The 22,080-nt window shown below is 39.5% G+C and overlaps 2 protein-coding genes across 3 annotated transcripts; both read left to right on the forward strand.

Annotated features, from left to right (window-relative positions):
- The first annotated feature begins 292 nt into the window (after positions 1 to 292).
- Positions 293 to 12,560, forward strand: LOC131969149 (SRSF protein kinase 3-like). The gene is made up of 15 exons (XM_059330319.1): positions 293 to 524; positions 1,948 to 2,247; positions 2,330 to 2,438; positions 2,555 to 2,642; positions 3,587 to 3,674; positions 3,898 to 4,004; positions 4,155 to 4,320; positions 4,491 to 4,516; positions 4,627 to 4,683; positions 6,463 to 6,829; positions 7,010 to 7,107; positions 11,379 to 11,486; positions 11,620 to 11,689; positions 11,771 to 11,863; positions 12,057 to 12,560. Exons 2-15 carry the CDS (start codon positions 2,022 to 2,024, stop codon positions 12,239 to 12,241), a joined length of 1,788 nt encoding a protein of 595 aa, XP_059186302.1. The 5' UTR covers positions 293 to 524; positions 1,948 to 2,021; the 3' UTR covers positions 12,242 to 12,560.
- A 1,254-nt stretch (positions 12,561 to 13,814) lies between these two features.
- On the forward strand, positions 13,815 to 21,200 carry comtb (catechol-O-methyltransferase b). Of its 2 annotated transcripts, XM_059329451.1 has the most exons (7): positions 13,837 to 13,952; positions 14,496 to 14,594; positions 15,085 to 15,256; positions 20,106 to 20,223; positions 20,321 to 20,514; positions 20,683 to 20,814; positions 20,891 to 21,200. In XM_059329451.1, exons 3-7 carry the CDS (start codon positions 15,086 to 15,088, stop codon positions 21,068 to 21,070), a joined length of 795 nt encoding a protein of 264 aa, XP_059185434.1. In that variant the 5' UTR covers positions 13,837 to 13,952; positions 14,496 to 14,594; position 15,085; the 3' UTR covers positions 21,071 to 21,200. The 2 variants fall into 2 exon arrangements, with proteins under 2 accessions (XP_059185433.1, XP_059185434.1); XM_059329450.1 differs by lacking the exon at positions 14,496 to 14,594 and having other exon boundaries at positions 13,815 to 13,952.
- The last annotated feature ends 880 nt before the right edge of the window (positions 21,201 to 22,080 follow it).

A 22,080-nucleotide genomic window follows, 5' to 3' on the forward strand; every position in this document is an offset into this window, starting at 1 on the left:
TCATAACAACAGGTGCACCAAAACTAACAGGGCGAGTGTACTCGCTGAAAGGAGTCCACTGTAGTCCCTAAATGAAAGATGATCTCAAAGGCACTTGTTTGAAAAGTGTTGAATTAATTTTCTTTTGCTTTATTAATGTTTTGTATTGTTTCTTTTAAAAAAAAATCTTGCAAAGCGTAAAATAAGTATAGGCCTACTGATCCGTTATGTTTTTTTATGTTTTTATTTTATTTTTTATATCTCCTGTATCATTAGACCTACCATAATTATTTCATGGTGACTTTCATTTCGATTAGATTGTAGGAAAGTCAAAGATGGAGTAATAAATAAGAGAATGACCTCCTCGCCCCCTCTGCAAATAGACCTGGTAGCTGCAGAGTGTTAAGTGTTGTCAGAAACACAGCAGCAGCTCTGCTATTCCTGGAGCTGAGGGAGGGAGCAGAGCACGCGGGCTGAGTGCTCGAGCCAGACTCGTCTTATTTCCCGCGTTTCAAATATTAAAAGTGGATATATAACACACGGGGGTAAGTAGGCTCCTCCTCTTATTTTGTTAAGTATTTACTGTAGGCACTAAATGGCTTTGTGGGTTTTTAGGATACCAAGTCTGAAGGTTAACACCAGCAACAGGTAATGTCACTAAAGTAATTTATCCAGCATGAGAGTGAACTACACTTCCTGCTAACCCTTCACAATAAAACTACCTGGTGTTGCTGTGGGCGCAAAACACAACAGAAGTAAATGAATAACTGACAGCTATAAATAAATGTCATTATTCGAGACATGGGGACGCTAATAACTTAGTTAGAACTACCAAGCAGTGCAGAAAATTGTGTCATGATTTGTAGACAAACACAGCAAGCTTAAAACTGAAATGCTAGCTAGCTTAACTACATTACTGTTCACAAACCTTCACAAAAACTAAGCTTGACCTGCTGTCACTCCTGAACTGAAGCTAATTAATAAATTACAGGTCATATACATAATATGAGTTTTTTCTTAGAATTGAGAAAACATAACGGTACATATCAAGCAGTGCATGGATGTAGAAACTTTAACTGGCTGTAGAGTGTAATCAATTGTAGCCAGACAGTAGGCTAAAAAATTTTAAGCAAGCTAGGGGTTAGCTTATGTGACTATTTATACGGTTTGAAATAATTCAGCTGTATAAAAAGTATGCCTTTTTCAATTAAGGCATGTTGACTGGTCACAGTTGGAAAAGCACAGGTTAAAATGGTAAAATAATAATGGCTGAATGCCATTTACCTGCATAAATTCAGTGTCCTGGTAGTCTTGACCATAACAGAGCCATCATTTGTGTTGTTAGAAACACCTGTGCATTTCCTACTATGACAAGTCGATATGTTGTAGCAAAAAAGGTCTATTTTACAATGTATCCGTAGGCCTAACATTATTTTTATGAGCCATGTTGCCCAATAAAAGCCAATTAAAGCCAATAGTTGTGTTAGCAAAATGTAAACTATTAACCACCTCATTCATTAACCACCTTATCACTTATTGTTGTCTGAAAGACTGTCTTTTACTAATCACTGTTTCAGTGCTGCAACAAAGTAATTACTCAAGCCAGTTTCCTTGGAACAAACATGAATTAATTCGAATTGCCAGCAGTTCATGTTTACAACTGTTGTGGTCCCACTGTAGTAGTCCATGCAGTATCAGGAAGAGTTCAGTTGCAGCTGGGCCAGTGTCACGAGCTATTTACGTTGACATGCCATTCATCCAGCTAAAAATAAACGCACACATTCACTGCCCCTTTGAAATGTCATTGCAAGAAACCTCCTGCAATCCGAGACTAGAAGCACAACCTAGCAGCAAGAGACAAACAGCCAATGAACGTTTGTTCAAGAGATGTAAGCATTGTAGAAGATCTAGTTATGATAGAAGAAGAACTTGTGTTTTTTAAAGTATGCAAACACATTTTTGTTGCAGCTTTTTCAGTGAGTGCTGCTGTCATCTGGTCCCATCTTCATGCTGCGCTCTAATTCTTCAGGCTCGAGTTAAACATGTCGTCAGCATATGCTGCTGCTATATCAGCCCTTCTTACCGTCAATTCTTCCAATCCATCCTTGAAACCAAGCCCTCGCCCCTCCCGAGACAAAGCAGGGAGTCCTAAACCCTCCTCCACATCTAGCAAACCTGCCCACTGCCCTCCAGCTGTACATCCTCATTCGTCTGAGCCTCTGGGGTCTTATGACGAGCAACAGGAGAATCCTGAAGACTATGGCATTGGTAGGCAGCACTGCATCACCCAACTCCAACACATTGGTTGACATATTTTCTTTGATGCACCATGTTGTACATTATATTGCAGGTGGTTATCACCCTGTAGAGATAGGTGAGATTTTCGTTGACCGTTACCAAGTGGTTAAAAAGTTGGGATGGGGCCACTTCTCTACTGTATGGCTCTGCTGGGATATGATGTAAGTACAGGTTTGACCTTTTGACTTTTCATAAATAACATGATAACATCATATAGAGATAATCTAATATGTTTTAAACATGATAGTAGTTAACTGACATAACTGTTTGCATGCAGGAAGGGGCGTTTTGTGGCTCTGAAGGTGGTGAAGAGTGCTCAAACATTCACAGAGACGGCACTGGATGAGATCACACTCCTGAAATGTGTCAGTGTGGCCACATTTGTTAAAGATGCATGCTCAATAGTTTGAGTGTGAGAGTGTTTGTGAGTGTCTGGTCAACAGAAAAGCAGGAAGATTCACTAATCCGTGAGACAGTGGCATAAATTCAATTTCTGATGCAATTTCAACATTTCTAATAAAGGCAAATTTGTTGAAAGAAGTGTATCATGGGGAGAATATAATCAGAAACTGATAGTTTTATTAGAGATGAGGGGAGAAATAATTCACTGCACATACAGTGTGTGTGTGTGTGTGTGGGGGGGGGGGTGGAGTACACAACATTTTTGAAATACTACAAATAGTTTTTAACATGTCATAGCGACTCTCAGTCATGGTAATATTAACCCATGTGCTTCACTTTCAAAAAGTTCCTGTGAAGTTGTTATGGTACGTGCCCACTATATATGTCAAATTCATATAACTTGTGTCCGTCGAACGCTGCAGTGCTACAGAGCATGTGTTTACCCCTTAGGACAAAGATGAGAAAATGGCTCAATATGGTGGAAAATAATAAAAACTACAATTTTGAGGCCGGGTTCTTGATTCAAAGTCTAATATGATACAGTAACATGCTGCAATGGCTTGTGTGATCAGAAATTGTGGTTTTAATGAGTTTCAATTGAGACATTTTTGTCCTTAAGGGTCTGAGGTTCTGTGATTCGGCTACACGGTTGAGTATAAACCTACCATAGGTGCTGAGGTTGAACTTCCAAAATATAAAAAACAAGAAAACTAACAAACTAACTAACAAAAAAACCTCACCCTTAAAAAAACAACATCATGCACTGTTATTTTCATTTAATCAAAACAATTACAAGATAATTGCATTTTCTAGAAAACTAATGAAGTCTTTTGATCACAGTGTTATTGTATTTATCATTTATATACTTTTTGTTGATATTGTTATATGTTCACTTTCTGACCATCAGGTAAGGGACAGTGATCCCAAAGATCCAAAACGTGAGACAATTGTGAACCTCATTGATGACTTCAGGATCACTGGAGTGAACGGAGAACGTATCCTTTACGCCTACTTGGGGTGCAGGTGAAGCCTCTCTGTCAGGCAAGACTAATTTAACAAAAACAGTAACTTTAGCTTGCAGAACACAGGAGTTGCTGACAAAAAAACCCCGAACTATCCTTTAAAGACAAACAGATTGTGTCAGTGTGTTTTTGCCTTCTCCAAATACTCAAGAAACTCTTAATACAGTATGAAACAAGCTCCTTAACTGCTCACCAGATGTGTGCATGGTTCTAGAGGTGCTAGGTCACCAGTTGCTGAGGTGGATCGTCAAATCAAACTACACTGGCCTCCCTCTGCCCTGTGTGAAGAGCATCCTCAGACAGGTGCTGTGCAACCCTTTTTTCCATATTAAATCATCCTCCCAGTCTTTCACCACTGACTGGGCTCTTCAGAAAAACAGAGTATCTTCTATTTTTGCTCCTCATTGACATGGTATGCAGTGACAGTGACGGTATTTTCATTCCTTATCACAGGTTCTGCAGGGTTTAGATTACTTGCACACTAAATGCAAGATTATCCACACAGACATCAAGCCAGAAAACATCCTCCTGAGAGTGGATGAGGTTTACATCCAGAACCTGGCGGCCAACACCAAGCTGTGGCAGCTGCCAGTGTCTTCTGCTTTCACCGACTCCACAGGTTAGTGATGCTGCATTAGCAGTCATGTAATGTCTAGCTTCAATCATATGTGTCACAAGAATTTCTGTATACCAGGCTGATGGAAGTGCTTTTGAAGAAATGCTGTTGCAATTTATTTTTGTTTTTACATTCTGTCTGTTCTTCCTGCTGATGTTTTCACTTCCTGCCAGTGAACAGTAGCTCCGGAGACAAACAGGTGTGCACCCTGTATTTGTGTTCATTAATATTTATTCCATTCTATGAGGACATTTGTGTTTTTACTATAATTGCATTTTGACGTTCACATTTCTGATATGACTTCCTAAGAGTTTGTCCAACTTGTTGGGGAAGCTGACTGGGGTTTTCCACACTCTTGGGGAGTGGGTAAGATGGATGTTGTGTTTTGTTTTGCACTTGAGCATCTTTACTGCATCTTGACCACATCTACAGCCTGGAAGTCACTAGAGCACATGTGGAAAGGCAATACACTGAACATGCACCAACTGACTGTCCTGACTGAGTTTTGTCAATTCTGACTGATATTATTGTGACTGTGATAGTCAAGAAAGAGGAGATTTAAATACTCAGTCTACACAGATATCATGATGCTAATATTAGAACAATTTCTCCTCACTTCCTACAGAGCAACACAACCCATGTTGGTCGATATTTTTGTTGACTAATCAAAAAAGCAAACTATAAAAAACTTTATTATTCTGTTATTCATGGTTTAATTGGGATATGTAGATACAGGGAGCTCTTGTGTTTGCAGTTTAGGAGTTTGGTGTTTGGGTGACATAGCAGTTGTCCACTGCACTCATTCTGCTGCACTATACTTTTTATCACATTCTGACCCTAAAGAGACAGCGGAAATCCCATAACAATATTGTACAGTCTGCAACTCGAGTTAAAAAAACCAAATCATAAGCATTTTTTGCATTGCAGTTAAGACAAGTGAAGAGGAGATTACCAGGGCAGAAAACAAGAAATACTTCTACATATGTATTCAGTGGACAACTGTTCTATCTGAAATGCTGAAATAATACCTGGTAATAATGTGCACGGTGACAGGTCAATTGAATTACTTGCTCTTGTGGTTTTGCTGTGTCACTAACAGGCTACGGTAGCTCAAAGGGATAAATGAGGGTGTAGAGTCGAGGGGCCTACTTGCTGTTGGCTTTTGTAAGAGGACACAACTGCAGATTTTGATGTCCTTCCAACTACCACTGTTGTGGTTGCTTGTTGTTAGCAACTTACTGTTTTACTGCAGTCAGAGGAACAGCTTCACAATATATTCTTGAGATATTGATAAATAGATAGGTAGATAGTAACAACATACAATATACATTAAAAAACCTATGAAAATTTGGCAAAAGAATGTATTTCCTCATACATACATATTCCTTCTCAAAACTTTATTAAGCAATCTCTTTCAAACATATCACAATGAAAAGGATACCACAATTAACAGGATTGTGTCTGAAAACAAAATTATTCCAACTTTATGGGCAACTGTGCAGTTGCTCAGTGGCACATGGAGCCAAAAACCGATTACGATGGGGCCCATAGAGCAAGTGCACAAGAGACTTCCAGTTTAGCCCTCCACTATCTGGTATAGGGAACAAATAATTAAATCATGCAGCTCTTCATACTTTACAAATGTTATTGGGACTAATTGATCAGTTTCTAATAGTTATTTCCTAGGGGTTGTGATTTACAGATGTCTCTTTTCCAAGTCTATTGGTAAAAGTCTTTTTGGGTCCAATGACATCATGGGACAGACCTGTTGTAGTTCCAGTGTTTGTCCACTATGTCAAACTGGCTTCAAAGCCCAATGCTTTTCCTGGGACCTGGAAACACTGACCAATGAGAGTAGTCTGGGTCTTTTCAGGAAGGGGGGTTAAAGAGACACCTGCTTAAAGGAAGGGTTTCAGACAGAGGGTGAATACAGGTGTTTAACATTAAATTGTGAAAAAGAGCACAATTTGTCCCCTTTAAAGATCATAGATTACATAATGCTTCTTTAAATATGTGAATTTGCATGATTACTTTACTTCCAAAACAGGCATGCAGTTGTGCTACTTATAATTCAGTAATTCATACATTGTTTCACTCACTACTCATCTGTGATTGTTTTTCCCATGCCTGACTTCATCCCTGCAGTCCAGCAAGGTATCCAGGAGCAACATTAAGCGACTGACGAGAAAAGACAGGAGTCGACGAGGACAGGAGAGTAAATCTGACAAAAATCAAAAAGAGAAACTTCATGTGTCGTTCTCTGATGCCACGGCTACTTCTAGTCCCCGTAACTCTACCCGTCAGCCTAAGACCACAGGGCCTAACTTCAGATTAAGGAGACAGACGCTGCTGATGGAAGACGGACTGGACTTGGCTCCATACAGCCACAGAGAATCCATCTGCTCGTGGCCAGACCTCAACACAGATGCTCCTATCTCCGGCTCTAGATCAGTGTTATTACATCAGACTGCAGACAAAGAGCTGCCGCCTCCTTCACCTTCCTCTCCCCATGGTCAGTCTTATGGTTTTGATTGTTTTTTTCTAAAGTTTGGTGTCAGCAGTTTGTTCCTTTTCCTGTGGAAACCTAATGATTATAGTTGTGTTATACTGTGTTTACATGAGATAATATCGACAGTACAATCAAAGTCTATCCTGATCTGATCTTAGCTAACACATTATGTTTTGTTTTTAGGTATCAGTGACTCTGATGTACTTCTGGACTTACTAAAGCCTCAGAATGCTGATAAAATCCTCATCAAGATTGCTGACCTGGGCAACGCCTGCTGGGTGGTGAGTGATTATTTAACAAGCAAACTAAACCAGGAAATTCACAATATTCCAATTAAATAGTTTCATCGTCAAACTCAAAAGCTGTTAGTAAGTGCAAATAATTTATCTTGATAATAGACTCTTTAAAAAAAAAATCTTCATCAATCTTTGTCCACACAAGGGTTGGCTGAGAATCCACAAGTGAGCAGAAATAATGCAGTGAATATGTGTAGGCAGGCAGATAAGGATTGAGGTACAGGTACAGATGGCTGGTAAGCAGGGACATTATTGAGGCTTTCAACCAATACTTTATTGACTAAATGTTTCTCTGTGAGTCACACACACACACACACACACACACACACACACACACACACACACACACACACACTACTCTATTGGACGTTGCACCCTTGCAGCCTATCTTCTTCCTTGGCTGTTGCAGAACTAGAGATATTCATGAAGCAGATGTGTTAAGAATAATCAATGTGCTAAAAACATCAAAAGCAACCAGTCCTTCTCCAAGGGAGACTTCCCAAGTGCTTGGAAAACAGCTACTGTAACAAAAATGTTTAAATCTGGCAACCCTCTCACAGCCTGCAACTACAGGACTATCGGTATCCTACCAGCAGTACCGAAGATAGCCGATAGATGTGTTGCAGAGCAATTGCCTTTCCACCTGAACATCAACACCTTCTCCATGCACCCAATGCATTTTGGATTTAACCCTCTACAGAGACCTGCTGCTTCTTTATAGAGATTAAATCATTACTGGATAAAGGAGGTTTTGTTGGGGCTGTGTTTTTAGATCTTTGGAAAGCTTTTGACACTGTAAATCATTGTCTTTTTAAGTTATCTACCTTCAATTTCTCTCCAGATGCCCTTAGTTGGATAGAGTCCTACCTTACTGACGGATCTCAAATTTTACTAAGTTTCTCCATTGATGCCCCACAAAGATCCATATTGGGCCCACTTTTATTTAGCCTATATGTTAAGACCCAAATGTACACTCATTTCCCTGAAATGTATGTACACAGCAATACAAAAAGGGAAGTTGCCTCCACTTTAACCAACACAATGGCCCATGTTACTGCATGGTTAAACCGTTGCTGTCTACAACTAAACATGTATTTCACAAAGACAGCTGTACTGTCAAGACACACATATTTGTTCTTGGACAAAGATTAGAAATGGTCAAATAATTCAAATATCTTGGGATTGCGATAAACTCAAATCTTTCTTTTCAAACTCATGCTAAGAAGGTTTGCAACAAGTCCAAGTACAACCTGGCAAATTTCAGATACATAAGGTACTGCATGTCAACTGAGGCTGCTAAAATGTACATGAATGCCATTCTCGCTTTACACTACACACTGCACTCATTCACCCGTTCACACACATTCATACCGGTGGCCGAGGCTACCAGGGCACACTGGTGCCACCTGCCACCATTGGGAATTCATACACACACTGATGAAGGCAGCATCGGGAGCAATTTGGGGTTCAGTATCTTGCCCAAGGATACTTCAACATGTAGGCTGCCATGGTCAGGGATCGAACCACCAACGTTCCAATTAGTGGGTGACCACTCTACCAACTGAGCCACAGCTGCGCTAACAAGCTGGTCACAGGCAGGTAGTTCAACCTTGAGGCCAGTATAGAATCAGTATATAAACAAACAAAGAAAATCCTTGATAAGAAACCTAATAGTTTACACAACTGTAACAAATTGGAAAAATGTAACTTTCTAAGCTGGGAAAACCTGATCAAGTATGCAAATATATGTCTCATTGATAATTAATGTCATGGCCTCCCTTACTCAGCTGCTTTGTGAGGCAGAGTTTAAATACAAACCACATCACAAGAGGAGTCACAAGAGGAGACTGTATTATTCCACTAAGAACATCTGCTTTCAGTTAATCTGCTGTTTCAATTAAAGCAGCACATGAATGGAATGCTGTACCAGTTCACATCAGGGTACTCACCACTTACACATCTTTTTCCAGACAGTTAAGAACATGGCTTATACCACCAAATCTGTCTGTACTAGTCTGAATTCACAACTTGTATGCTGCTAAACTGCTCTGCTGTTTCCGTCACCTTCACATTTTTGTCTCTGCTTATGTCTGTCTTTGCTTATGTCTGTAATTACTTATGTATATTTAGCTGTATTTGCTCATAACTGTCTTTGCTTATATCTGTTTGCAAAGCTGTACTGTAATTGTTGTTTCTTTGTTGTTGCTATTGCTATTATTGTCACTCTTGCTTATGTTCTGCTTATATCTGTCTGTCTTATGCTTTTGCTGAAATTGACTTGCTTACGCCATGATTATTGTTTTAAACGTATGTCTTGATTTTAGGCTGATTTTAGGTTGCAAACATAATGTTTGCACAGTAATGTTTATTAATGTGCACTGTCCCTGTGAAAGATAAATTAAAACTTAAGTTTTAACATTGACAATCTGGCAGAGAAGCTGTGGGAACAGGGCGGTAAATAGGCAGGGCTGATTAGGGAAAGTAGAAACAAGTGAGCAGGAGGTAGTGGGAGTCAGGTCACTGCAGGTGGGAGAGTCTGAGGGCATCTGGTGGATGGATGGAGAATAGCAGCACAGGAGGCCAGGGCAGTGGGGAAGTGGCTGAAGGGAGGGACAGAGAGGCAGAACAGGCCGAACAAAACTGAGGCAGCCGTTACGAGCGCCACATGTCTACTTCACAAAACACTTCCAACCCATCTTTTTACACAACCAAATGTGACAGGTGCTTTCTGTAGAGCACAGTGCCCATATTTACTGTGCCCTGGAGAGAAAGACACAGCTGCCATATGTTTCCAGAGAGACAAGACTGTGTGGGCTGATGTGAAATGTAGCTTGAGAGACATACAGTGTAATCTTGTGCATTTCAGAACTACCCTGTGGTGGTGGTTATGCTCCTCATTTCACTTGGCAGAGTCAGAGAACAAGACAATGTTATTTCTCTGATGACATTACTAAAAAATATTTTTAGCCATGCTCGCAGGCATAGCTCTAGGGATGGCAGTCTCCACCACTTTAGTTTACACAGGTGTATTGCCATGAAATTGTGCATAACATTCAGGGTCCACAGAGGATGAATCCTACTAACTTTATTGATCCCCGGACTTGTGGGTTACTGATTTTTAGTGAATGTCTCAACATTTTTTGGATGGATTGCTGGAAAATTTGGTAGAAACATTCATGTCGTCCTCGGGATTAATTTTAATGATTAAACTATCCCCTAACTTTGTATCTAAGAGCATCATTGGGTCAAAATGTAATAAAGTACTTTTAAGTACTATTTGATTCTGTACTTTGATTTATGACCATATGACTGCAAAACTGATAACATTCCGATATCATAGAAACTGTGAAAATGAGGGAAAAAAATAATTAATGTGCTAAACAGGTGATGTCAACGCTTTTTGTGAATAAGTTCTGACGTAGCAAACATTTAACTTGCAGGACTGATGTCAGAGGAGCTGACATTATTGAAGAATTACAGGTTGCCCAAATAAATCCAATTCCTGAAGACATATTTTCTCTCATGGGTGGCCAAAGTTGTTCGATTAGCAACCTCTTTATTATTATTTTTTCTCTCTTGCTCAATCTCTTCTTCTACTGTTTACTGACGGATTAACCTACAGCAATACATTACACTGCCCTCTTCTGACCAAAGTAAGTTTGTTTATTCGATCTAAATCAGTGGATGGAAACATCCCTAATTTGCATTTTCTATAATGCAACATTTAAAAATTTTCCTTCAAAATTAAATTAAACTCTAATGGAAACACGACTATAATGAACATTATTATCTTTCCAACATTAAGCATTTAGCAAAAAGCACAGCTGGGCCCAAGTACAGCCTCAGAGAGCTGCTAGCATTGCTGTTGACTCTGAGTCTTGTTACCCGAAAACATGTTTTATTTAGATTTGTTTTGTCATTAAAGAAAAGCTTCAGTAACATTTAACATCCATCCATTTCCATTCACACTCTGCACACACAACTCCAGTGTGTTATGGAGGTCACAGTCTGCCAACAGAACTTTATCATCTGCAAAGAGTAGAGACACAATTGTGATGTCTGATAATTATTGATATGATATTGAATGCCAACATGTATTATTACATGATTAAAAACTCAGTAACTTCACATGGAAAGCTCAATGTTAATTTGCACTGGGCTGAGGAACAATAATACATTTTTATGGAGTTTTGTCAATAGTCACAGATGCTAGTGATTTAATTGGAAAAGTAAAATCTCATCTGTCTCGACGTCAGCACAAACACTTTACTGAAGACATCCAGACGTGTCAGTACCGCTCTGTGGAGGTTCTGATCGGTGCTGACTACGACACGCCGGCTGACATCTGGAGCACCGCCTGCATGGTGAGTCTTGCACCTTGATGTGCGTTTTTGAATAGCATTTTTCAGCTCTTCTTTTTCACTATCTTGTTCAAACGATACCCTTTCTAGATGTGTCACAACAGCCATATGCTTTATTCATTTATGTATACTGTAGGCTTTTGAGCTGGCCACAGGGGATTATCTGTTCGACCCCCAGTCAGGAGCCACATTCTCCCGCGAGGAAGGTTTGTGATGTTCACTGCATCCCTTTTGTCCTGGATTAAACTAAATGTGTGTATAATACAGTGTGCTCTGCGCTCTCTCAGATCACATTGCCCACATCATTGAGCTGCTGGGATCCATTCCAGCTCAGTTCGCCCTGTCAGGGAGAAATTCCAAGCGATATTTCAACCGTAAAGGTAAAATAACCTGAACTATTAAACAAATAAAGTGATGATTTGGAAATGCTTATTCGCTCATCATACTGCATCTGATATTTGGTACTGAGATATTTGTGTTTACTTTGATGAAGTTTGAGATTAATTAAAAAACAGTGTTAATAATTAAAGGTAGACAAAAGCAGTGTATCAGTCTATTTCTTACCCTGTGCAGGACAAATGCGACACATCTCAAAGTTGAAGCCGTGGAGCTTGTTTGAGATCCTGCTGGATAAATACGAGTGGCCGCAGGAGGAAGCCATCCAGTTCAGCTCCTTCCTTTTGACCATGTTGGAGCTGCTGCCAGAGAAAAGAGCCACAGCTGCCCAGTGTCTCAAACACCCCTGGATCTCCTCCTAGACGAACCAGTTCTGTCTTGTTCAGAGCCCAGTGGACTCAGGAGCAGGCTCACACACATGCATTGACATGGGACTTGGACAGCTCTGGGATAAACAGCAGTAGCCTGGTGCTGGCATCACGAGCACAGCTTTCATAGATGTTTATTAGCCTGAATGAGAGTCTTTTCCCAGTTGGGTTTCTTGGTCTTTTAAGTATTTTAATGGCAGTCATGTCTAATTTAAGCATAGCAATGACCAAAGAGAGATTTTGTCTTAGTGGAACACTGCCTTGTTAAATGATCGCAAAGTTGTTGAATTTAAATAAACTGACAAAAAATGTATTTTATTCACCAGAAGTTTTTTTTAAACAGTTCAATTGAGACCTCACATTGAAGAAATGCCTGTTTAAAGGGGCCCCCCATTTTTCTGTCATCTGTCTGTGGTCATCTATCTCTTTGTAATTGTTTGTGTCTCTTTGTAGTCATTTTGTGTCTCTTGGTGGTTGTTTTGCCCTTTTTCATAGTTATATAGTCTCTTTTTTTCTATTTGCAGTTTTTTCATCTTTCATGTCCAGTCAGTCATCCATGGTCACGAAACGGGCTACAACGTCATCCACCAAAGCAAGTAATCTATATAGATATTTAAAAAATAACAGTTGGCATTTAGTACCTATTATTTGCTTCTTTAGTGATTGTTATTCTGCCACATGTACTGACACAGATCAACACAATAACTACAGCTAACAACATTAGCTCCACTCTGTCTGCTGCAGGTCTATCCACTCTTGGAGCAGCAGTTTTCTTTAGATGATCACAATGGTCCCTGCAGACCTGATGGTCTACAAAGTGCAGTGTATAGACTGGAATGTTAGCATCCATCCAAAACTGTCACTCATATTTCTGCTGACAATTATTATAAGACAGTCGGAGCCTGTCAGTAGCAAAAACAAGCACTTTTAGTGGATGTACATCAACAGTGTGCAGCAGAGGATTACATTGCAGCCTGTTTCGTGGCTTCCAGCTGCAGTACTTTCACTCAGTGCTGCAATATTGCAATATTTCAATATTTTTGCCCCTGTTAATCACTTAGACACAAAACCAGGGAAAATATGGTATAGGTAAAAAAACAACAACCCTTAAGTACTGATAGAGTAGTTATAAACTACTACGAGTCCGAACATGGATTTATTCAGACAGCACTGTCTCAGAAATGACAAGTTGAGGGAGAAACCTGATGACTCACCACAGAAAAATGCAGTTTATGTGTTGTATTATTAAAAACAACAAACTGCAGTCTGTGATATTAACTCATTTCAGGTCCTTTTAGGAGAACATGAAAAGGAAAATAGAAGTGGGGTACATAGAATGAGATATCACTTCTATAAACATCTAGACATAATAATAATATTAATAATAATAGTGGTTGCACTCCAAATGAACCCAAAGAATCATTAAATGGCAAGCAGGAATTACCCCCTCCTATTCTGCAATCCCAGAGCGTGTGTGTGTGTGTGTGTGTGTGTGTGTGTGTGTGACCGTTGAGATTTGGTCTGCTGTGCATTCCTTGCATGCTCACATTGAGCAGAGCACCGAGAGGGGGATGGAAGGGAGAGGAGGGAGGAGTTAGTCTCATATGAACGCAGGCATATGTCCGCCTGCTGGAAAACTCACAGTTTTCCCTCTAGCAGCGAGAGGTGGTGAGAAGAGGACAGGGAACTCCGCCTGCCCACACACGTAAGTCTCATTTTCTGTTAGCTTTTTAATGAGAAGGCCTTTAAGAATGCATGAGGTGTTAGTTTGTGCCTAACAAGTGTTTGTTCCTGTGTTGCTCAAGGGAGACCAGTCTGGGTTTAATTCCTGTTTTGGACGGAAGAGTGTGTGCACATGTAGTATTGTGAAATTGGGGATATATATTTGGTGTTAAACTGACATTATTGTTGATGCCATTTTAACAACAAATAATGTATTGTATATGAAATAATGTACACGTTTTGGATCTTTTGATAACCTTTAGTTCTTGTTCTCTTTCCTGTTCTTTTATTTGAAAACTTTTAATGATGTGATTTGCTTAGAGGTTGAATTTTTCAGAGATTCTGCACAGCTTGGAACTTGTTATTGTGCAAATGTCTCTCTACACAATGATAAAAGATAAAAAGTGTGTGTTTATGAAGCCCTGCCAAGACCATTCTCCATCTCTGTTTCTGAATCTCTTGGTTGTATGTTCAAGGAAGCCAATGTAAAGGTTAATCTCCCAGTTCTCTGCCTTTTGTGACACAGATCTTAACCCCCAGCCAGTTGCCACGCAACTCAAACTCCAAATCAAAAGGAATTACCTCAACCACCACTGGTCTTTCACAGTTGCATTATTAGCACAAGGTAATGCCGTTTTCCAGCCCTGCTCTTCACTGCCTACCCACAGAAGGAGCCCTTGTTTTGGATTCTGGCTGTGCTTTTCTCATCCTTGCTGCTCTGTTCTTTCCAATTCATCTGTGCTCGAGATATCTGAGCGCACTAATTGCTTCTGTGGGTGAGAAAGCTGCACACAAAGGACTGTGTTGTGTGTTTATTGCAGCTGATATTAAATGATATCCTACAGTGATATCACCACATTGGGATATGTGTGGGTGTGCAGCTTGGACTTGGCAGCAGCAGCTGATAATGAAAACAGGAGCAGTAACAGTATTGTACACTGCATAGTAACCACCCATCTCATTAGCCCCACACAAAGGGAGAGTGATATGGGAGCTTTCATTTAGCTCATGCAGATGTGTTGTCAGTGCACAGTGTGTCTGTGCTTCATTTATCACTGTCTCTTTCCGGAAGCAGCGTAGAACCATGATGTTTATGTCCTCTGTCTTGGCTGCAGGATGTGGCTGACTCTTCTTTACAGTTGCACCGGTGGAGCAGCTCTCCTGTATGCTCTATACAGATGGGTGATCCCTGCTGTAGTACAGTATCATGGAGGATTGGCCCTGTTCTGGCATGATGTCCTTGTGGAGCGGATGCTGGACACTGTGACCCAGTCCACACGTCCTCAGGTGTGTCCTCAATGTACAGTATTCACCTCTAACAAGAGCAGCTGGTGACACTTTATAATAACCATGGATAGATTGTAAATTGGCAATATAGTTTTTAACTGTTAACAAACAAATAGATGATAATTAATTATGGCAAATAATTATTTGTAATGCTATAATTTATGCTATTTATACTAACAGTTTATTATTGCAGACATTATCACATTTTATACACTATATTACATTTTTGCTAATGATCACCCCAGTGGCAACCTCTGGGCCTGAATAGGAAAGCCAATGTGGAAGTGACTTAAACCTGCATTCTTTATAATGGCCAGCAGGGGGCGACTCCACTGGTTGCAAAAAGAAGTCTGTTTGTAAGTAAGTTAATAGAAAATGACCACACTTGTCAATTATTTTTATTACCTCAGTCAACATTTTTTAAAAGAGTTAAAAGAGTCTCAGTCATCAGTCAAGTGTTATTTTAGGACAGCCTGATGATTCTTTTGTAAATTATGGTCACATTTACATAGAGCAGTGTATGCTTTACAGAATGACTGACTTGCTCATTATTTGGTAATCATTAGACAGTTCTTAACGTAGTGTATACATTGTTATAATGTGTGCACGGTAAACTGCTAAAATATTATAAAAGTAAATAAATAATTAGTAGACATTATTAGATATCATGTCTTTTTTTTTTACTGTTTGTTACCAGTAAAATAACTGATAATTAAAGATTCATTTATGAAAAAGTAACCATTTAAAATTGATGGTTGTTATAATGTTTTACATCTAACATGCAAATGTTCAGCAGGTATAATGTTCACCATGTTCACCATCTTAATTTAGGGTGCTAGCATGCTGTCATTTGCTACTCTACTAAAAAACACAAAACACATCTTGGGCTGATGAGAATCATTATTTTTGTATGAATTTGATCATAAACCAAATACATTAGACAATCAAAACTTTGGTCGGATGGATCACCCAAGTTGTCAAAGTTGACAATCCAACCATAGTGGTGAAGCATCTGACATTACTATCCATTGAGCCATGCAGCTAGGATTAAAAATTAATGTTTTTTCCCCCAATACATACACCTCTTGTTCCACATTGGTGACATGTTGAACTTCCTTTAATTTTCACACAGTGATGTAAAAAAAACAAACCCAAACAAGCACCCAGTCTGGTCTTTGTTTTATATCAGGGTTCACTAAGCTTTTAAGAAAACAAGTGAGGGAGAGGTCAGGATAGATTTAAACTGAAACAATAGACCTTACTAATACCATTCATAACAGCTGCATTCCTTACTGTGGTGCACTGACAGAACCATTGTTAATGTTATTAGTGAGACCTGATCTTCTTCTGCTATGACAAGACAACATCCTCTAACATACTGGCAGGCAAAAAACCCTATCTATTCTCAAAGATGTACTTTGTCTTTGTCTTATACACACAGTTTAATAAAACTGTACTGATAACATATGATAACATGTACACTGTGAATGACTTGACAGTAAAGCCTTTTCATGTAGTTACAAGGAACAGTAGGCGTGCATGTGTACAAATGTGTGAATCCACACTTGGCTTCCTGAGAGGAGCTGCTTTGTGCTAATTAATTAAAGCCTTCATCTGTCCCTAATGAAAGAAACACACACACACACACACACACACACACACACACACACACACACAGCTTCAGGCCTTGTTGTCTTTTGATCCCAATATGCTGTTCACAGTGTGGCTTACCCAATGAACAGATAATAATATTTTACTTTACATTTTGTTCTCTTCTTTTAAACTTGCAACCCTGATTCCAAAAAAGTTGTGACTTTGTCTAAACCTTACATAAAACATTCATTCATTATTATCCTTATGTCGGATCACTGGGGGCTTTCATGCAAGATGCGGGTACATGCTGGACACAAAGAGACAGACAACCATTCACGCTCTCATTAACTCCTATGGAAAATTTTAGAGTCACCAATTAAACCTCTGCTCAGGTTGAACTATGACATTGTGTTTTCTGAGGTGAAACTGTGTATACAGAAAAGTCAGAAAGGAATCTTTCCACAGGTACAGTAGAGTGAGAGTCAGTCAAATCTTGTGTGTACAGACCCTCTGGGTCCTGTGGAGTGGTCAGGCAGGGTAAGTGAACACGCACGGGTGTGTGAGTGTAGACCAGGGATGGGCAACTTAAATGCTGGAGGGGGCCACAATTTTTCATCGATACTACCACAGGACCACATATAGGACCGTGCACTCAACCGAATGTGATGAAACTGCAATTTTAAATATTTTAACAGTGCAGTAACTTAACATAGTTCATGCTCAGATGCATGTTTAACAGTATAAATAGGAATACAAAAGGTTTGAAGCAAATAAAAAATAACCACTTACTGTGATTTTTTTTCAGTGCAAGAACAGCAGACCAACATAAATTGTAAGAAGTGATTTTGTGCATTTTTACACTGAACTTTTAAGATTTCATGCTCAAATGCATGTAGTTGTACTGAGGGCCACTTCAAGTGAGGGTGCGGGCCATATGCGGCCCCCGGGCCTCCAGTTGCCCATCCCTGGTGTACACTCTGAGAGGGTTGCAGATCCAGCAAAGACACCCCTGTATTATCTGTAGGCAAACAGTGAATCAGCAACAGGTCAGCAAACGCATCAACAGACTGACAACTTCACAGAAGAACTTAATCGGTGAGACAACTTTGAGAAGGTATATATATATATATATATATATATATATATATATATATATATATATATATATATATATATATATAGGTAGGGTATATACAGGCGGAGACAAGTGACAGCTGTGAAGGCAGGTAGCTATGGTGAGCTCTTTCAACATTTCATCAGTAGGATTTAGTTTTCAGTAGTGGAATTTATATTTTGACATGTTGACATGGAATTCAAACTAGTCAAGAAGAAATTGCTGATGTCTACAGTTATTTTTTCTCCTGCTACTGATAAAACAGCAGGTCTCACCACAACTCATCAGCTACAGACGTTTCGCCACAGCCATCAACCGTACAAGACACCCTGTAGCATGTGTATGAGCAGTGGTTGGAAAAATTATTCAGATCCCTGACTTAAGTAAAAGTACTACTACCACACTGTAAAATGAGTCCTGCATTCAAAACTTACTTAAATAAAAGTACAAAAGTATCAGCATCAAAAGTAAAAGTACATAAGATTGTTTTATAAATATAATGTTTTTTAAATATTTTATTAGTTTATTATGTTTGATGCATTTATGTAAGGAGTGTTTTCAATTTCTCGTAGGGCCCTTTTTAACTACTTAATATACTGTTAGAAAGTTTAATTGGAAAAAAAGGTCTAATCACTTTAAATTGATCATGTTTTTCATGTTCAGTCTCGACCTGAAAAGTAACTAAAGCTACTGGCTAAATGTAGTGGAGTAGAAGTTTAAAGTTACATAAAATGGAAATACTCAAGTCAAGCACAGTTACCTCAAAATTGTACTTGAGTAAATGTACTTAGTTACATTTCACCACTGTGTAAGAGACACACCAGGCTTTCAGTTAGCTGTAATATAAAACCATCTGTGCCTTTACACACTTAAGATAAACAAACCCTGGAGTTTGACCCAGGAGACAGGTGTTCATTTCCCAAATAAACCAAATAATAACTTCCACAGTTAAGTGTGCTTTCACCCTAACCTTAGTCAAGTGGTTTTATTGCATAAAATTAACCGTCTCCTGTTTATTTTGAAAAGTCACTATGCATATTGGTTGCAGAAAGTGACACGTCCAAACCCAAAGCAACAGGTTTCCATGTGCGTCTGACACCGAGGGCTGTGACAAAATGTCTAAAATGTACGTGACGAATTTTGATACATGATGAGGATAGACCAGTAAATAAAAGAATATATACATATGCCTTATATTAAATGGACTGCACTTGTATGCCGCTTCTCTAGTCATAGTGACCACTTAAAGCGATTTTACAAAACACGTCAGCATTCACCCATTCATACACAGGTGGCCAGGCTACCCTACATGCTGCCGCCTGCCACCTTGCTAACCACAGTCATACACAGATGACGCAGCATCAGGAGCAATATGGAGTTCAGCATCTTGCCCAAGGATACTTCGACATGTAGACTGCTGGTCAGGGATCCAACCGCTGATCGCTCTCCCGTCTGAGCCAACCCATATTATATGCCATTTGTTCAGGATGTTGCCTCTCCCTGAATCTATCTAACACTAATATAAAAAAGCTTCTGTCTTGAAAATGTTTTTAATACATAACTTTTTGAGAAGGAAAAGAGCAAAAACATTGAAACCTCCTGCCAATCCCTTCGCATGTAGGGGAAATAAAGGCATCATCTATGGCCATGTGTTTCTACAAAGTTTTGTATAGAAAGACAAACTGTGGTAGCGGTTTTAAAGATGAATTCAACAAGATCAAGCTTGTCCTTTTTAGAGATCAAGAGTTTTACTGCAATATTCAGTTACGCGTTTGCAAATGGATCTCTTAGCTAAGAAGTTCAGACACCAGTACTTATACAGGCAGTTTTCGCCCTGAGCAGGAAGCTGTGGATAACACACAATATCTTTGTCTGCACATTCAGACCTTTGATCACACTGTTTGTGCTTGACTATTTATCTATTGAGAAGCAATAGTAGGAGGTTTAACCTCTCAACTACTTCTGAAAACATTTTCCTGTCACAAGCATTACCCTTTCAAACAGATACAGGAGCATGGACCTATATTTTAATGGCTAATTCTATTAACAAAAAGCATTGATGAGTGGATATTTAATAACAGGTTGTTAGTGACATTATAAAAGGCCTGGTTGGTTGTAACGTATCCTTTTTCCTCTCTCCAGCGTCTCCTGGGTGCAGTACAGAAGAACGCCACTAGAGGGGACCCTCGCAGCGTGGTCAAAGCCATCGATGACTTCTGCAGAAACAAGGAGTGGGCCATGAATGTGGGGGATGAGAAAGGTACTTATGTCTCATTATATTAATGTAATTCATGTGTAAAATCATTACCTTACATGACTCATCAGTGTTTTGGCCTGTTTCTGCTGTATTGCCACAGGCTGCATTCTTGATTCTGTGGTGTCTGAGCTGAACCCAGACACTGTGCTGGAGCTGGGAACCTACTGTGGATACTCCACAGTGCGGATCGCAAGCCTGCTCCCCCCGCGCGCCAAACTCATCACTCTTGAATTTAACCCGGACTTTGCTCTAATTGCTCGTCAAGTCATCGCTTGGGCAGGATTAGAGGACAAGGTAAAGCCTCTACACAAACTGAAAAACAACACACACACACACACACACACACATATATATATGTATATATATATATATATATAGAGAGAGAGAGAGAGAGAGAGAGAGAGAGAGAGAGAGAGAGAGAGAGAGAGAGAGCTCAGAACACAGTGTGGTTTTTCCTTTTAGGTCCAGTTAGTTGAAGGAGCATCTGGTGACTGGATCCCCAAAATGAAGGAGCAGTTTGGAGTGAAAACATTTGATCTGGTTTTCCTGGATCACTGGAAGGATCGTTACCTTCCTGACGCAAAACTAATAGAGGTTAGTTCACATTTTATACTCATCAAACTCTTACTTTTGTTCCTTTGATGCATGATACTTCTTGCTTCTTCATCAGGAGTGCAGCCTCCTCAGGAAAGGCAGCATCCTGCTGGCAGACAACGTCATCTGTCCTGGAACTCCTGACTACCTGGAATATGTCCGGAACAGTCCGAAATACAAGAGCCAGTACTTCAAATCTCACCTGGAGTACACTAAAGTGGAGGACGGCTTGGAGAAATCTGTCTTCTTAGGGTAGTTTTTAACAAAAAAGTGTTTTACACAGGTACTAATACACCTCAGACCTCTGCTGAGGATAAATCAGATTTTCTAATTTGTCATAGAGTCTATTCATTTAAAATTAAAAGGAACTAAACCAAAAGTAACAATTTGTGTTGTGTGCTTTACAAGGTTCCGACGTGGCTGACAAAACAGTTTTAATGTGCCGTTTTCAAGGTTACAGGGTTTGTACAAAATGTGATGTTTTTAAGCTTAGGAATATAAATGCGTTGCCATGACTACTAAACATTTCTAATGTAAGTCAGTAGATATTTGCTTATATATATATAATATTAATTTGATCCTTTTTGTTGTTTGAACAGACGGAAGTTCTTTTCTTGTGTTCACTCATTATTTATAGTGAGATAGAACAGAACAACAGACGAGAAAGACAGAAGTCTTCTGTTGATCTGGAAATGAGCATTAAATAATCACAATCAAAACATGCATTCAAAGTTAATATCAACAGCTGGTAAAATAAACATTGCTTTGGGTTTATAGTCATTCTGATTACTTTATTTGTCGCTGTTGCACTTATAGTAACTGTGATGAGGCTTCAAGAGTCTGGAAAGTTTTGGTTTAGGTACTTTGAACTGCTTTGAACACACACACACACACACACACACACACACACACACACAGAATAATGTTGATTTACCATTTACCAACCCTTAGAGACCAACATGGAGTCATTTTTGTCCTTGTTTTTTTTATCAAGGGGTGTTGCCCTTTAGGGGGAGATAGCAGGTCAAAAGTAGATGCCACAAGGTACGCACTCTGGAAGCTGGGAAAGTGAAGATCAATTTGAGATGCAGCTCTGCATGGTGTATTCAATGTTCAATTGGTCATTCTCTGATTCAGTTATGTCTCATAAGGGATACAATTTGCTCCACAGACTTTGTGCAAAAGGCCTTGATGAACACCACAGAAAATTCCAGGCTTTGATTCAGTATCACAAACTGAGAGACTGAGAGACCCCCTTATTGTCAA

Source organism: Centropristis striata, chromosome 3 (assembly GCF_030273125.1).
Source record: "Centropristis striata isolate RG_2023a ecotype Rhode Island chromosome 3, C.striata_1.0, whole genome shotgun sequence".
Lineage (NCBI taxonomy): Eukaryota > Metazoa > Chordata > Actinopteri > Perciformes > Serranidae > Centropristis > Centropristis striata.